The sequence below is a fragment of the Microchirus variegatus genome (assembly GCF_963457635.1).
Source record: "Microchirus variegatus genome assembly, chromosome: 9".
NCBI lineage: Eukaryota > Metazoa > Chordata > Actinopteri > Pleuronectiformes > Soleidae > Microchirus > Microchirus variegatus.
In genome coordinates this window covers 19,425,932-19,443,641 of record NC_139810.1, presented here as the reverse complement: position 1 = coordinate 19,443,641, position 17,710 = coordinate 19,425,932, and the positions used below count along the sequence as shown (strand labels likewise).

The window sequence follows — 17,710 nt, the reverse complement described above, 5'->3', positions numbered from 1 at the left end:
TAGTCATAGATCCCACACTGTAATCAGTGCCAAGTGCGGCTCAATTTTCATGATACTCTTTCAAAATAGATGCAACTATTTTGAAAGAGAAGCTTTGGAAAGACACACACACACATACAGTATATCCAAGCTTTACAACATCATATTGCTGGCAAACAAACCATATATGAACACCATATCACAGCGGCCATAAAGACAGATCTGCCAGAATTCTATCCATCCATTATCTACAGCTTTATCCTCCACGTTTGTGTCAATTGTTTTTCATTCACATAAAATCCCTCAGCTACAGGTGAGAATAGAGTCAGGCCCAACTTTCCAACTGCAACACTAAAATCTTAACCTTGAGCATTCACATTCTTCAGTATTACACATCTAGCTGGGCTTTTTGGAGTGCCAAATTCTCACATCAGTTCTCAACTTTTTTAGGTTTCGAGATAATTTCTCATTTTCTGTATTTCACTTTCATTTAAGTCTCGAGTAGCCCACTATCTGCTTTTTTCAGATTCCCCAGATAAAGCCACAATCTCAGGGAGCCACACACAGAGCAACTCTGAAATCCCATTAGCATTGTGCTTTCATTATTTTTAATCAAACCCACAAAACTGACACTTATTAATTAATATCCATTACCAATTTTTGCCCCTCTCCCAGAGAAGACATGGGGGGGGGGGAGCAATTAACTTAACAAAATAATCAAAAAAATTGTTTCACAAATCCCTGATAAATGTCATGTGGGGTCCCGTCTTAATGTAAGAAGTGTAATACATTCTTGCTGTCATATTCCATTAAACTGCTATTACCATCTTGATAGAACTATTAGTCACTACATTATTAATAACATTAATGTATTTACATTTTTGGTGTACAAGCCTGCTTTCATGCAATAATTTATGAACCCAACTTCAAATATGTTATAATGGTCCCCATCTCGGCTCTTTTGTGTTTATTATTGATTGTGAAAACGGTCAAAATTCCAAGTCAAACCCCCAACGCCCTTCAGCCACCCCCTTAATGTATTGAAGTGGGCTGTTTACATTAAAGGACTGGAATAAAGTGCATTTACATCTGAAGCATAACTTCATAATTTACATTCCAACATTTATTAAAGGTGACAAACGAGCATTTGGTCCACTCGTGCTTTTCCACAATGCAGCGCTCATTCAATCCATATAAATTACAGCCTGGCTATGGAGTGCAAGAGCAAATTATTTTATTATATTTATGCATGTATGACTCTATAGGGGGTTACTAAGACAAACAGGGAATTACTTGATTAGGCCAACTGTGGTTAACAAAGAAAGAAATATGACATTGAGGGTAGGGCCAATCAAATTTCAGCATCACTCAAATGTTTGGCCACAATTCAAATATCTAAAATACACGGATCTTATTGTAAAAGCTTTAAATCTTCAAGAATTGTTTTTAGAAAATGAATAAACTGCAGACCCAGAATCTCTGCTAGATTTTACTGTACACTTATGTCAATTGCATGTAGTAGAGACCTTTTTTAGTATTACTGTTGCAAAAGCTTACACTTAGCAAGAACTAATATTATTCAATTAAAATAAACTTGCCTAAAAGGCAGTATTATATTACATAATTAGACAGGGCAGCATTTTCTGAAGTGTAGTTACAAATGCACTGAGGGGATCCCAGCATTTGAACAAATATCTGGCGCTGTAGGGGAGCTTGCCGACAAATTAACAGCTAATAACTTACTGGGAAGCCAGATAAAAAGAGAAAAAAATGTTCCCCAAAGTGTCAATTAAAAATAATTTTTCCTCTGATTTCTACTCTTGCGAAAGCGTAATGCGCTGAAAAGCATTTGGAACAGCATGCCAAAATTGCATGTTGTTTGTTTGTTTATTTATTAATTTTTGTATTCTGACGAACTGGATTAACGCAGAGAGAGGGAGCGAAAGATAATTCAGCAAGCAGCAGCAGGATTGTTCAGGAGCTCTGGAAGTATAACCATATGGCTCCCTTGTTGGTCAAAGAGGAGAGACAGGCATATGGGTGAAGGGGCAGAGGGAGTTGAAGGCGGATTCAATCAAATTCATGTTCATTAAAATTAGAGGACATCACAAAAATTAGAAAGATGCTGACAAATCAAAGGGTCTCAGTACCTGAATTACCATAGTCATTTACTTATTAAAGCCAGGATGCTTCCTGTCAATCAAGGGCCATCACAGTCTCCATTTGCAGCGGAAAGCCAGCGTAATTGCTTCTCATACTAATCAACACAACTTGTGTAATTATGCCTTGAAAGTGACATTGGAGGCTGAGAGCGATGTGAGCAGTCTTGACAGCGGAGACATCTCAGATTCATCGGGAGATTTCCAGCCTTGCTGCAAGGAGACAAGCCACTCTCAGACCAAGTTACTCACTCGAGCAGTTTACAACCATAAACACAAAGAAAAGACGATAAATCAAGCTGAAGTAATTACAAAGCAGAATAGAGTATAAAGGAAGCTCGGCTCAATAAGGCCACTTTCCCAAGTATATTGAGGCAAAGTGACTACGCTGTAATTAAACCAGTGTCATATTTCTATCAATTCTTAAGTAAACACATTATGACAGTTCACTAAATTGTGGGAGAATAGGAAATTACAGCTCTGTTACCATGCTGTTTACATTAATGTACTCGCAGAGACGAAAAACCTACAAATAAAGTCCTAAGTATTCATTAAAGTTTATTGAATTTGGCTTAATCACAGACTTAACATGTCTCCAAAATGAACTTTGTGTAAAACTAGCTTCAGCATTCCTCAGAGCATTGGAAAACTATCCAAACCATATTCCCAGGCTGCATCTGTCACTAGTCACACTGCAGCACAGCCAGGAAGGTCAGAGCGAGGTTAAATAAATGCGACAAACCAAGAGCCACGGGTCATGACATGAAACTCTGCACATAAAATATCTGTATTATTGACATACAGTGACAACAGCTTCTTCTTCATTTACTATGAACTTTACAGCAAATTAAAGGATTTCCAATGCCCTCATCAAAAACTGAGCAGGGGGAAATAAAAGTCATTGTCTGGATTGGTAAAACAGATCAAGTCCAGCACTGCACATGAGGCAGAAACCACAAAATAAATACAATTTATAAAACGGGTTCGACTCATCTGTGCACATCATTTTCAAAGAGGTGGGTGGAACCATCAGAAAGAAGAAGAAAAAAAAAGTCACCAACATCAAAAAGAAGTCAACTGATAATTCTGGCATACTATGAGGGGACTATGCTCAATGAGTTCATCTGCGAACAGAAACAAAGATGAGAGATTTATTGCTCATAAAAAGTTCAAACGACAGAAAAACCAAAAATCCTTGTCTGTGTCATCCCTCACTTATGACCTCCAAACTTTAGCACATGTTCGAGACAAAGTGAATACTGTAAATGCTCTTTTGTGGCTAAATATGAGAAAAACAAGCAGACTTACTGATACAGAAAAAAGAGGCTTTTACAGGAAAAGCCCGTGTGATTCACCCGGTGCATTCAACTCTAATGAGTCAAAAAGTGCAACCTGCACTTAAACAAGAAGTCACAGCCAGAAGCTGTAAACTCATTTTCCCCATCCAAGCAAGCAACGTCTGCAGGACCTGAAAGATGTGCTCCGAGCATGCACGATAAATCTGACGTGAAATCATAATCATAAAAGCAATTAGCTGACCCTGCGCCACTCGTCCTTGGACATGACAGTGAGAATTCATACAGAGTCCTCTAAGGAGGCTGGCTGCCGGGTTGGGTGAGGAGGGGGAAAAGTGCAACACAGCAACAATAAAATGGAGGGCTTTTCCTGTATCATTAACCACAGAAACAAACAGCGTATGATGCACAATGAGTGTCGTGCTGAGAAACAAAAGAATCACGCTTTTGTGCTTTTCAAAAAAGAAAACTTACGACCCCACAGTCACTGAAATAAACTGCCGTGTGCAAACGGTCCTCATCTACAATCTACTGGCAAAGAAAACAAATTGCACAAGTGGTGCCACGATGTCATCTTCATATCTTACATCAGGGTGCAATGGTTGAGTTACTTATTTTGAATGAACCACAAAAGCATGAAGACGGATGCCTTCTTTTGTCTTTGTTCTGCTCTTCCGTTTACAGTCAACATGACAGGTTACAGAATCTATCGATTGTGAGATGGCAGGTGATCAAATTTATTTGACTTTTCCCTTTCAAGGAGTGTGACAGAATTTGAGAAAGCTTCCCCTCTTCACACACCGCTGCACACACACACACGCACATACACTAGCCATCACTTCCCACCCAGTAATTACAGCAAGGCCGAACTAGTGGCTGCCACCTAGTGACCGTCTTCTCCAATAATCATGAAATATCTCTATGGCTTGCGCCCCCACTCGGACCATAACTCTCCTTTACTGCAGACAGCCCCAATAAAGGATTACAATTACAATTAAAGTAATGAGCAAAGAGGAAAAAAGGAAAATCTCAGAAGGTTCCCTTGACTAACTAAATTGTAGCCTAGTTTCATGACAGAACGGAGTTACCATACCAGACTCATTAGTGGCTCTCATTTCTTATTCTTGGCCAATAATTAATTTGAAGCATGTTGAAACCTGAAGTCAGAAATTTAAGTCATGGGTTTAACGGTGACAAATGTGAACTGAAATGAAATATCACTTATCTAATGTAAGAGGGACCATTTCAAATTATTTTCATTATGGTAGTGAAAAATGACAAATCAATTACAATCTATAGTAATTCAGGTTTTTCTTTTTTTAATGCTTTGAAAAACATACATTTCCAAAAACACATATTCCATGGGGACAAAAAAAGAAAAATGAGTCAAGACCCAAGAGTGACCTCTGACTTCCTGGTATCACCACTGTGTTAGATTTGTGTTACACCCACTTAGTAAAGAAAAAAAAAATCCCTTTTTAGAGCTAACATATGAACAACATCTGTTTGACTGCAACTCACAGGGCTCAGCAAAAGAGCCATGAGGGAGGGAGAGGTGACGGGAGGAGAAAAGAGCAAGAGAGAGAGAGACCAAAGGGGACAGTAGCAGCAGTAGTGCCTTCATGTCTTTGGCTGGACAGATTACTGCTGGCATGTCCTCTACCAACCAGCCAGGTCTCCCACAACTCCCACACTACTCTTCCCTTTTCCCACTCTCTCTCTCTCCCTCTGTGGTATGATGGCTACTGCAGAGCGGCTACGGAAATTCTGAGACTGCAGAGCTAAAACAGATCACTTCAAAGCGGCTTATTTAATGCTTGCTAAATTTTTCATCACAGTCACTTAATATCCTGGGGAAGGGGAGCTTTTGAAGTTGCTGTGAGACCGGGGATGTTCTTCATACAATTCTTTTTCCCCCTCCCATTACCACCCCCCCTCTGCTGGCTTTAAACCCCCAAACCTAAACACATGCGTACGCTCAGTTTACATTATGCTCACATGTATACACAGAGGTACACAAACGGTACACATGCACACATAATCCACACACTTTCTCTACCACTTGAGTGTGTGACTTTTCAATGCATATAAAGTAAGTACGGGCTTAGAGATGCATAAAAAGAGTGTGAATCGTACTTTGTGAGGGGTCAACACTCCCCGTAAATCGTCAGCACATCTAAAGGAGATATATTGCCATTTGATTTTCTGTGGGGTTTTTTAACAGGGCAGCACAGATTCAGCGATTAATCATTCCTGAACGAATCACCAACTAATTGAGGAGTTTTTTTTAGCTTCTTAAATTTTTAGTATTTTCTGGGGTCTTTTGCACCATACAAAAAATAAATCATTAATGCTGAATCCTTTTTGATTTGTGGATAAAACAAGACATTTTAAAACATCAATATTTCAATCGACATTTATCAAAAAATGTGTGACATTTTATGCTACTAAATAACTAATCAATCGACAAAATATTATATAACATGAAAACAATTGTTGGTTTTAACTACTATAACTACTACACTCTAATGCAAGGATGAGAACTTTACAATAATTTTTTCTTACGTATGCATTTAAACTTTTTTTTTTTAACTATCAAAATGAGAATACTTAAATTGAAGTCTTTGCGATTTGCTAATTGAGTCATTTCAAATCGCAATTTAATTTGGAAAACAATGAATTATTCACCTCTGCCACCATACTTAAAGTTTCTTACCTGGTGTTAGTCTACGCAGTCTTCTAAGTTAGTCTGACATAGGCAACATACATATCGTTTTTTTTCCATCATTGTACAGCTCCTGGGGAAATACAAGGCATTTTATACATAATGTTTGATTGGGTAAATTTGTAAATGCCATATTTCATTATAATTTTTCTTTAATTGTAAAAAATAATGAAAGTAATTATCAGCAGGGGCTACATGCCAGAGTACTGCCTAGCACTGTTGCCTTACAGCAAAACGACACCGGTTCGCAACCTGGTTCAACTGAGGGCCTTTCTGTATGGAGTTTGCATGTTCTCCCTGTGTGTGAGGTTTTTCTGCAGGTACTCAGGCAAAGAGCACAGCCAGAGGCAACAAGTACAGTGGCTGACAGTGACTGCTATACTAGTCAACGATGGAATAAACACTCACAGTTTCTTCCATGCCTTCATCTTTCAACAGTAAGTGCAGGTTCAGACCTGCACCTCAGGCTTAGACAGGGGCAGAGGCTGCGGCACCAGCCGCTGAGCTTGGCCCTCTTGCCAAAGAGAAGAGCCCACACCATACAGTGTGCCAGGGCCTGCTGATCTGGGCGAGGTGAGTCAGAACCTGTTAACATGACTGGTGTCCCCAGCCTGACACACTGGCTTGTCTGACATGCACATGTGCACATAAATGTTATCCAAATGTGTATACTCTCGCTGACTCTCTCTGTCTCTTCTCTCTCTCCCCGCCCTCCCAACCCTGCCAGCACTCCCTTTCCTCTCATCCAGATAAAATCCTTTCAGACACAAATTTCAATTATTCACCTCATCCAAATAATGCCATGTGACAAGAATTATCCCTACTGTAATAATCCACTTAACTGGGAAAGAGCAGCTCATCAAAAAGAGAAAGAAGAAAAGGGGCTGGAAGTGAGTGTGGTGGTGGTGGCCTTTTTGAGGAGGCAGTCTGGAAGCGCACTGGGATGATGAAATTGAAGTAAATTGAAAGAAAGCCTGGGAGAATGCTCCCACAATCAATAACCCCAGGGTTAAATTAGCCTTGGCATGAAGGGATGATGGGGGAGGATGAAGAGTGAATGGTGGTGAATGACATTGAGACATGTAGGCTGAACAATACAATACACTCCTCTAACCTGGATGCTGTGTCCACACAAGGACAGTGAATGCACCGGTGATCCATTCCATCCCACTTAGCAATAAGACCGTCAGGGTAATAACTGTTGTCATCACTTGTTTCACACAAGCATGTCTTATTTAACACGTTTCATTACAAATTGTCAAACAATAGTAGTGTTGCTACAAAAGTAAACCAAGGATGTTTACATGGTCAAAGTTTCAAGTTAAGCATGATTAAAGCAACTATAGTCACTGTTAAAATAGAACTTTCTACAAGCTTTTTATTTTCTAAAGACAGGGAACACAAAGTACACTCATTATGGGCTTGGAGACATCAGTGTGGTGCTAAATGACTGGCTGCTAATTGGATGCCTTCAATACTTGATCTCACTGGGGAATGTGTAATATCATCTGATTAGAAAAGGAAAAGTGGTTTGTTGATGAAAAGATGGCAACAAACATCTTTAAATCACCAGATCATAAAAAAACAAACACAGCGTTCTTCCACTATGCGTCATCAACACAACCAAATCTTGGCTTTCATGCTTTCCAAATAATATGGTAGCTGATTTAAGTGACAAACAGAAACACAGATAGGTAACAACAGGTACTTAAGTGTTCAAAATAGTGTTGCGTTTAAAAGTTTTTTTGAAGAATTGATCACCCAAGGCTGAGAATTCTCATCTAATACAGAATACTTTTGCCTTTTGCACATGAGATTAAATGTAATGTGTCTATCATTTGATCTTCTCTGTCTTTTAATACATAACACAAATAACATTCACATATAAAAATCTGTTATGTAGTCTGTCGTCTAATCTAGTCTATAATTGCTTTAGTCAAGACACTAGTATTAAGTACCAATTTCTTACCAGTGTTTCTCTGGGGGGAGCTGCCCCACTATCCCCGGGTGGAAGGCCAGGCTGAGAAGGTAAACAAAGACTTGTATTAGAGTGCCATCTACTGGATGACAAGGTGTATGTTAGTTTTACTACAGCAGTGACTGGGCAAATAATAATAACAATAATATTTTTATTCACAGAGAACTTCTCAAGCAAATGAACACAATGTGCCTTCCGAGGTTAAAATAAATCATAAAGCAATTAAAGGTAAAAGGAGAAGTAAACAAGATGGCACAAATGACAGTACTGTAAGGGCTCAATAACCTTTAGTCTTTAACCTGGACTCTGGAACGCTTTAAAAGACCATGAGTGGCAGATCATAGAGGCCTGTTTGGAGTGTTCGGAGTAAGGAGATCACTTGTGTAATCTGGTGCTAAGTTTTTAAGTATTTAAGTTAAATTTAATTCCAAAAGACATTAGAAGCCACTGCAGAGAGAATCAGGCAATGAACTAGTCTAAGCAGGAACAAACAAAGGCACACATGAGTTGCTCTGTATTGATGTAGGAGGGAACAGGAAAATATCTTATGCATGACTGAGCTATTTCCATCTATCTATCTATCTATCTATCTATCTATCTATCTATCTATCTATCTATCTATCTATCTATCTATCTATCTATCTATCTATCTATCTATCTATCTATCAATCAATCTATGGCGGCAGGCAATTGCCCCCCTTGTACGCTAACAGACAAAAACGCTGTGCGCTGAAGTGCCCTCTTGAGTCACAAGACACACACTAAAGTATCCTCTAGAGTTCATTTGTGGCCTCTAAAGTAAAATATACATTTAAGAAAACATATTGTATCTAAAGGAGCACATTTATAGTGGAGAAAAGTGATACAGTGCCCTGTAAGACACTCTTGCAAATCTTTTTTCCCCCTATGAATGCCCTTCCAATCAAAAAAGCTGTTATTAAGTCCGCTACTGTCCCTACATGACAGTGCCCCAAAGGGTGTCCTTAGAGGAAATTATATACAGTGTTGGATAGAAAATGCCCGTCCTGGTGACTAGTGGTGACTCCCTCACTTAATTTTCACCCTTGTCCTTCCAACTGTCTGTGCACACCACTGCTATCCATCCATCTACACCAGGGGTCTCAAACTCAAATGACCAATGCACAATCTATTGTGGCCAAGAGGGGGCCAGCCTAGAGAACAAAAAGTCGGGAAAAAAACAACTGTTCACAATATTACATCATGATATCACACGTACACTTAATAATACTTAATAATAATACATTTAGGATGCAAAATTAATGTATTCATGCCAGGAGCCGTTTTGGCGACTGCCATTCGTGGCTCGGGCCCTAACAAGTGTATTTATATATGTAATGTTGTATATGATACATTTAATAATGGGATAATAATGACCAAATGTCTTATTATTAGTTAGAAAAACATTGTTAGCAAACATATATTATATTCCATTACATCACTGGCAGTTGTGCCTCAGCTACACACTGTGTTTTAAAGACGGTGAGGTCGTGGGCCATATTTTCATTGCCACATGATATATAGTGGGGGGCCGTATGCCAACGATTGGGGGGCCGCATGTGGCCCCAGTGCCGCCAGTTTGAGACCCCTGATCTACACCTTTTGACATTGATATTAGTTGTGTGTCTTAAAATGTAGTTGTAAATATAAACTAGAAGAAACCATTGAGCTATTGTCATAACAATTGAGTAGTCTTACTCTGACTTATATCCGTAGAGGTATCGAGGGTGAAAGTATGTGCATAATAGAGTCAATAAAGTATTTTTGAATAAGCGTTGGCTGTTGTGCACCAGCTAACTACTTTTGAGTTTGAGTCAATGTTGTCATATGCACAACATATGGTGCATCTGTGCTGAAAATGTACGCAGTAAATGTAACGGCAGGTCCTATGCTGCTACTTGCGAGTCTTAACCTTGTGTCTACTTTCAATGATCGATTGAGTGTGTGTCAGTATTATATGGACACGACAAAGTGGCGAGTTCAAACCAGCAGGTTTGTCCGGCTAACAGTGACCTTTCCACAAGCATAACATTATCTGCACAAAAACAAGACTCCGTGGTCAGGTGGAAGGACGGATATAGTCGCACTAAATAGCTGGACATCACATGTTAAAGCACAAGGACGTCAGCTTAACAATGTGTGTCAACACAAACATGTCTGACATGAGGTGGAACTTCTCAAACACTGTAAGAGCTAGCTATCATGCTAACTAGCACGCATGCTATCTAGCGCTAAACTGAGTAGTTTTTGAAATGCGTGACAAAAGAAGAAGTCGTTTACGAGCCGCCAAATATCAACACTTTGTAAGAGTCCGCTGTCCTGTGTGCACAAGTGACAAAATGTCTAAGACGAGTCAAAGGAGACCTGTGTTGGTGGATCCGGTTGCTCGGTGGATGCCATCTTCCTACACCTCGTTCGTTTGACAGAGGCTGCTCCTCGAACGACCCATGCTCGATTGCTTTTCCTGTGGGGAAACGACGGTTATGTTTCCACAAGATCTGGTTTAGTACTATTACTAATTTTACTAGTTAAATAAGTAGTCTTCCGTCAACACAATACGTCCCACAGTGAGCAAATAGAAAAAAATCAAACAACACAACCTGAACTGATAAAAGTCCATCCATCATTTAAAAAATTACAAATAAAACTGAATCTGCACCTTGTACTAAGCCCCTGTCATTTGTTATTGATTGAGACTAACAATATTAGACAAATTGTCTAGGTGCAAGAACATTTATCAGTACAACTATTATGCACTTTGATATTGTATATGTATATATATATTTTTTTTTTTAGATATATATTTCACATTTTCTTTGCTTGTTACATGTCCATGAATCAATCGTATGTGTATATCCAATCCAGGACCACATACTGAAGGCTTTGTCCATATTCCAGGCTGCAGTCACTCATATCTGATTTTATCTATTGATTGTATCTATCTTTTTGTCAGTGTGGACACATAATCCATATGACTTTTGCCTACACATGCGCTGAGTGTTGTCATGATCGACCAGCAAAGTCACACAATAATGAGAAGTGTCGAGCAGTGCTTCCAAAAAGTGGAGCCACTCTTTAAAAAAAAAAAAACATCTCCACCTAATAAATAATATAAGTTGTGAAGAGACACTCCAGAATCGTGTATTGCCATTTCTGTAACACCTGTTATTATTATTTTGAATAGAGAAACCAGACAATTCCAGGAAATATGGTGTAATAAATTAATCACAACATGAAAATACACGTACATATATAAAAAAAATCCGCAATTGGATTAGAAAAAAGGCAATTTCAGCATATATGAGTCATTTTAGCCTCTGAATGTGAATGTAGTGTTTGCCATTTTAGTATGGCATAAAACTACATATCCCAGAATGCATAGCGCCATCGCGGCTGACTGTTCCGCGTTGGTTCGAACCTTTTCATGCCAACTGCTGTGGATGTTTCTTGCGTGAAGCCCAGAGAAAGACAACAGAACGTATATTTTCCACAGAAAACTTAGGATGACAGACAAGAGACCGTGTCGGGTGTGTAATTTCACACGACAGAAATCATACGGGTTCGTCGTTCCTTCCCTGGATGATCTGAAGATAAAGGGTAAGTCAGACTTTGTCAGAAAGGCGTTGTTGTTAACTTTAAAACTCTGCTTTCACTTACAATTCACAATAAAGAAAGCTCGTCACAGTAAATTGTAATCCAGTCGTGTGTTGGTATTTAGCAGCGGTGTGTGTGTTTGCTTTGGTGTGTGTGTGTGGGGGGGGGCAAGCGTCTGTAGAAGCGGGTAATCTAAAGTGAGTTTGTTTTACTGTTGGAAAACAATAATCTACAGTTCTAAAACTGGCATCTTTTCAAAAGATAAGCACGTTTGTAGCAGCCACTGAAACAATCACCATCGGCATTTTTTGTGCTGCTCATGAGCTGCACAGTGTACATCGTGTCCAAACATGCAGGAGATAGAGACGAGATGTCAGAAAGAAGACCTGCCTCAAGTCCTGCTCATTCCGGGAATGCTCGTCAGCAGCAGGCGTTGCCCAGATCACTGCACACTCAGGCATCTGCACAATAGAAGTGTACAGTGCACATAGTTTGTATTTAACATCACATCAGTGGTTTTTTCTCCTGGGGAGTTTGTCACATTGTTTTGTTTTTCTCAATGAAATGTAGGTATTTTGGCACAATCAAAATCATGTTACAAGCTAGTTTGATTAAAATATTTTTTTTTATACAATTGATGTGGCAAACCAGAATAATTCCATTTTCCCCAAACAGAAAAACACCCGAGCTGCTACTACCAAGACCACAAGAAACAGTCAGACAGACACTTTCAACTGATCGTTCGTCTCATTCATTTCACTACTAGCAAAAAAAAAAATACAAACACAACAAATCCTCTTTCCCCAAACAGAAAAAAAAACAAACACCTATACTTCTTGTACTACAAGTACCTCAACAATCCTTAAACAGGTGAACTCCCACTGCACCGGCCGTCCTCTTGACAGGAGGCCAACATGTACGGCACATCACAGAAGACAACAATGGAAGTCAATACTAAAATCAGGTTGCTGCTAAAACACAAGTAGAAGTATATTAATACTATACTCAGGAAATATGCCTTGTTGCTGCCGCTGTTGAGATATTTTATATGTAAATTATCAAGGTACACACAATCATAATAAGAAGTCTTTTACTTCACACTACTTCATTAAATTTACTAAATGACAAATAGCAAGAGTTGTGATGGATTAACTTTGAAGTACTGTTTGACATTTCTGCACAGACGAGTACGTTTGTAATCTCCCCTTTTCTTCTTCCTACAGGGTCCGAGTTCCTTGGGTTCAGCCCCAGAGAACAAGTCACAGTCGTGCTTGAGAATGATGGGACAATAGTAGAGGATCAGGCCTATTTCTTGTGCTTACCCCCAAACACAAAGTTCATGCTCCTGCATGATAAAGACATGTGGTCTCCATTTCGCAGACGTGAGCACATTTGTTTATATGAGATATATAACTCGATAACTACAGCCTGGCGGGATTCCTCAGCGTTATTCTTTGGCACTTAAATGTATTTCATTGCAGTGGACGGTGGCACGGCCTGGATGGCCAGAGAGTCTGTGATACTGGAGAGCGATACCGTTGATGCCAACATTGATGTCCCACCCTGGTGCAACTTGGCTCAGCAGCTGAAGCAGGACCTGGCCAGCATCATACTAATGTCTGAGGCAGACTTACAGGTGCCAATATACTTTATTTACCTCCCCGAAAAACTTTGAAAAAATAAGCAAGCAACGTGTTGCTTTAATTCTTTTTAATGTGACTTTCAAACACAAAGCAGTAGAGCTACATGAAATGGTCAATTTTGATTGATGTCGACCATATCAATCGACTGGTCAATATCAGTTGGTTGGTTGGCATTATCTTGACAATTGACATGATTCACAATGGGTACATCAGTCTTCATTTTTGCATGTTAGCTGTCTTTTTTTTTTTCCACCTCTCGGGCATGTGAATTCCTGACATTTGACAGACATTCTTAATATCTTAATCCAATAATTGCAGTGTCCTTTGATTTTCATACTGCACTTTGTCATATACTTTACCATTAACTGTGTAGCCCTACCACACAGAGACATTGTTTTAAGATCCAAAAACATGCCGATTTGGGGATTAGTTTGTCTCTATATGTGGCCCTGTGATGGACTTGCGACCTGTCCAGGGTTTACCCCGCCTTTCACCCCATGTCAGCTGGGATTGGCACCAGTGCCCACCCTTGACCCTCATGTGGAGGATAAAGTGGAAGAAGATATTTGATTGATTGATTGAATGAATGAAGAGTATGTTATTTTTGCTTTTGAGTGTAATTTGTGCTGCCTGCTCTCCCAGACTTTGGTAGATGCCCCATGCCCTGAGCTGGCCTCTGCTTTGCGCTTCCAAGAAAAGACGACCGAGAGCCTTCAGGAGTCGCTGCAGAGGTTTTTGGACCGGAAAGAGGAAGAGCGGCAGTCCAAAGAGTTGCTCCAGCTCTACCTCAAGGCTGTGGAGAAAGAGGACATGCAGCAGGAAGAGCTGAGGCGGCCCAGTCTAGGAGGTATGACTGTAATAAAACACTTGAACCGACTAAGCAATTATCAAAACAGTTGATGATTAATGTAGTCATGGATACGGTTCTCCAGGAAAAACTGCAGCAGTGATATATATCCAGGTTTGGAATATCCGAATCTGTTAAATACAAAGTCTGAAGCCGCTCTATCTAATGGCCTGTTGATAACAAATGGTGTGTAACGATGTGTAATAATGGCTGTGATGTCGGGCTCTTAGCTTTGAACTCATGGTCTATTTATGTGATAATCTCTTCAATTTCTCTCTAATTAATTAGTTTGTAATAATCACAGTATAAAAGTTATTTTTTATAAAAAGTTTGAGACTTCAAAAAGCCAAAGGTGCTCATATCTCTTTCCCCTCCCCGCAAAATTCTGATCGGTAAATATGAGCACAACATCCAACAAAATAATCAATGTAATCCGATGATTGTACAGCCTTCAGGAAGGTAATGAGCCATTAACCTATTGTTCCTGTGGTAAAAGGTTGGAATGAAACCCAATCCTGTAATCTGAAAACAGTATTTTATATTTATCAGTGTTTATTATCATTATAACTCAGAGCACTGTTTATATAATTCTGTGGGTTGGTGAAATTTCTCTTGCTCATTGTAGCTAGTTAAGTGTACCTTTAACTTTTGGTTGGTCCAGGTGTTGCCACCTGTTTGCACTGTTTCAAATGTGGGGCTGCAGAGTGATGTAATTGCAATGTAATGACACTACAGAGGTAGTTCTCACACATTTCAGTGACAAAATCACTGGGACATGGTGTGATTTTGCATTTTGGTCACTAGGTGGAACTGTTGTCACTGCAGAATAAGTGGTACCTTTTAGAGAACAAATGAACCTGAGGAAAAAAAATCATCTGTTTCAATACATCAGGGGCTGAAGATGTTGATATGCCGGATGGAATGGAAGTGGACTCTGCGTCAGGATTCATGTCCAGGACCTTGATGGTGCTGAAAGGCAAAACAAGCCCAGAGACCAGGCTCTCCACTGAAGACCTGCAGGTACTCCACTCATCCAGCCTGCCTCAAAACACATGCAAATTAAAATAGCCTAACATTTTACAATTTGTTTTGTTCATTTTCAAAACATAAAATGAAATACTGCAATCCTTCTTACCTCTCAGTAGTAAATTTAAAAGGGAATTATCATATTTGCTAATTATTGATAAATATCTGATTGCATAGCTGATATTTTGTCTGCCTTAAAGGTTTTACAGTGGATTTACTCAGACCTGAGAAACCATGGCACATTTACATATCCAAACAATGTGAGGCCAGTTCATTACATCTACACCATTCCTTCTGACACAACGCTCATAACATAATCATCTTTCAAACCCTATCAAGTCTAGTAAGCTGCAGTCATGTATTACAGTGAAACTGTAGATGATGATTCAAACTCTAAACCTGTTCATGTCTCGTGCAATTTGCCCTCCATAAACAGGAAGTGACAAATATTAAAAGATCAATCTGAGGGAATATATGAATCGATATCAGATCTTCCAAATTAAAATCAATGTTAATATGAATTTGTTTTATTTTGTTTTGACCCAGCCCTAGCCTTCACCTTAGCTAAAATTTAAAGGTCCCATATCATGCAAAATCAACTTTTTAATTATTTAAATCCTTATATCTGGGACTCTGGAGGCCCTATCAGTCGGCAAAGTGTGAAAAAAGATGACTCACTCATGTTTTTGTGGTCCTCCTCAGTACAGGAGATGAAACACACGATGTTGACTTCCGCACTCATTGGGACGTCACAATGCGCAAAATTCCTGGAATTGTTGTCTCGCGCAGCTCCGCTTTGTCCGAAAACCGGAAGTCCGCAAAAAGTTCTATTCTTGACTCCACAGTGCAGCACAGAGTCCTACACAAATTTCCAGCCTGAGGATTTATCTGTCTATGTTATGACAGCAATGTGCCTGCTAGAGCCCGCAAATGATAATTTTTAACTGCTGTTAGCTCCCAGTAGCCTCTGTGGCTGATGTCATTTCCTGTCTCTTAAGTTTAATTTTTCACAAAAATCTACCATTATACTCTTCACAAAAGATATTCCAGGGATGTACAAGTGTATCCACAAAAGTTAAATACGCGTATTCAACATGTTCCTTGTGTCTTTTAGATGGTCGTGACCAAAGGGATTGACGCTATGGAGCAAGTGCTGGGCTGGAGCAGGACAAGGACGTCGGAGCTGCTCCAGGCCTGTGATGCCGAGCTGACCAAACGTCTGCAGCAGGTTCAGGCCATACAGTCTGTCAGGAGCAGCGCGCAGGAGCCGGACGACAGTCAGGAGTCGGGTGAGACGTGCGTTGAGGAGAGCAAAGAAACCCAAGACAACAACTAGGCTGAGGTTTCACCTGAGCACAGACTGATAAGAATGAACACTACCTGCCTCAGGGTCAGTGGAATGGGTTTCAACCCGTGTTACTGATAATATCCGCACTGCTGGAATCCATGAATGCTAATGATGTTGATGTTTGTATCATTTTGCAAAAAAAAAAAAACATGCAAACCACTTCAACGCTTTTGCCAAGCAGAGTCATTTGTACATGTGTCATCTTTATCAAAGTCTTATTGGCAGTAACCAGTGGCATCAACTTTATATTGGCTCCTAATTTTCTGCCGGGCTTTGAAAATAAACATGAATGTAAACATGATCATGTGAAAGCATGAAGCAAGTTAGATATACAGCAGAGGATATTTATTGTTTTGCTTTTAGTAGGATACGATTGTCATCACTCTAATGTCTAAAGGTGTCGGGCAGAGTGAACCTGGAAAATGGCTCCACATCTCTTTTGCTTAATCTGAGTCCTATTAGTCTTTGCAAAACATCGCCACTATTGGTTTATTGGTTTTGTTTTTTTTTGTTTGTTTTTTTTTAAATTCCGCAGTTTTATTGTTTACATTCTGCTGCTCATCTTTTAGAACCTTAGGTTGTAAGTAAGTAAGTAATGAAAACACCTTCAGTTTGTGTCAGAAACCCCTGTCAATCTCATCTCCTCTCATGTGTTGGAAATATTCTACATAATAGAACTTTTTGGACGTTTAGAGAATCTGGTAACCAGACGGATCCTGTGCTTTGTTCTCCTTATACATTTAGAAGGTTTAAAGCCAAATAGTCAACTCTCAGTGTCAAGAAATGTTTAAGGTGAGGTGAGGAACACTAAAATGTATTTAAACTCACCTATTTTTGTGATGAAATGTCACTCAATGTAACTGATCTGTGACTATTAGCAGATTCTATATTTGGGAACGAATAGTAAAACATAATACGACGACGAGTACATGAACCAAAGTGAAGTTGCATAGCCCTGTGTTAAAACCACATGGCGTGCAGACAATAAACATGGCCAGGAACACGCTCAGAGTAACTATTTTTGTTTGATATATGTAAATTCTAATTGTATTGAATTGGTTTTATTATTATTTTCATAATCAATTCATCTGCCGATTT

The 17,710-nt window shown here is 39.4% G+C and overlaps 2 protein-coding genes across 2 annotated transcripts in view; one reads left to right on the top strand and one right to left on the bottom strand.

The window, feature by feature from the left end:
• pex14 (peroxisomal biogenesis factor 14) overlaps positions 1-10,590 on the bottom strand; it is a 44,587-nt gene extending 33,997 nt beyond the window's left edge. The window contains exons 1-2 of the mRNA XM_083894506.1: positions 10,519-10,590; positions 8,128-8,178 (exon numbers count right to left, since the gene is read on the bottom strand). Coding sequence (XP_083750632.1) covers positions 8,128-8,178; positions 10,519-10,554 — 87 coding nt within the window. The 5' untranslated portion in view covers positions 10,555-10,590. The remainder of the gene's footprint in view (positions 1-8,127; positions 8,179-10,518) is intronic.
• Positions 10,591-11,624: 1,034 nt separating this feature from the next.
• Positions 11,625-16,600, top strand: dffa (DNA fragmentation factor, alpha polypeptide; the record flags this gene model as incomplete). The annotated part of the gene is made up of 6 exons (XM_083895474.1): positions 11,625-11,751; positions 12,972-13,130; positions 13,230-13,384; positions 14,034-14,238; positions 15,131-15,258; positions 16,379-16,600. Exons 1-6 carry the CDS (start codon positions 11,658-11,660, stop codon positions 16,598-16,600), a joined length of 963 nt encoding a protein of 320 aa, XP_083751600.1. The 5' UTR covers positions 11,625-11,657.
• Between the last annotated feature and the right edge of the window lie 1,110 nt (positions 16,601-17,710).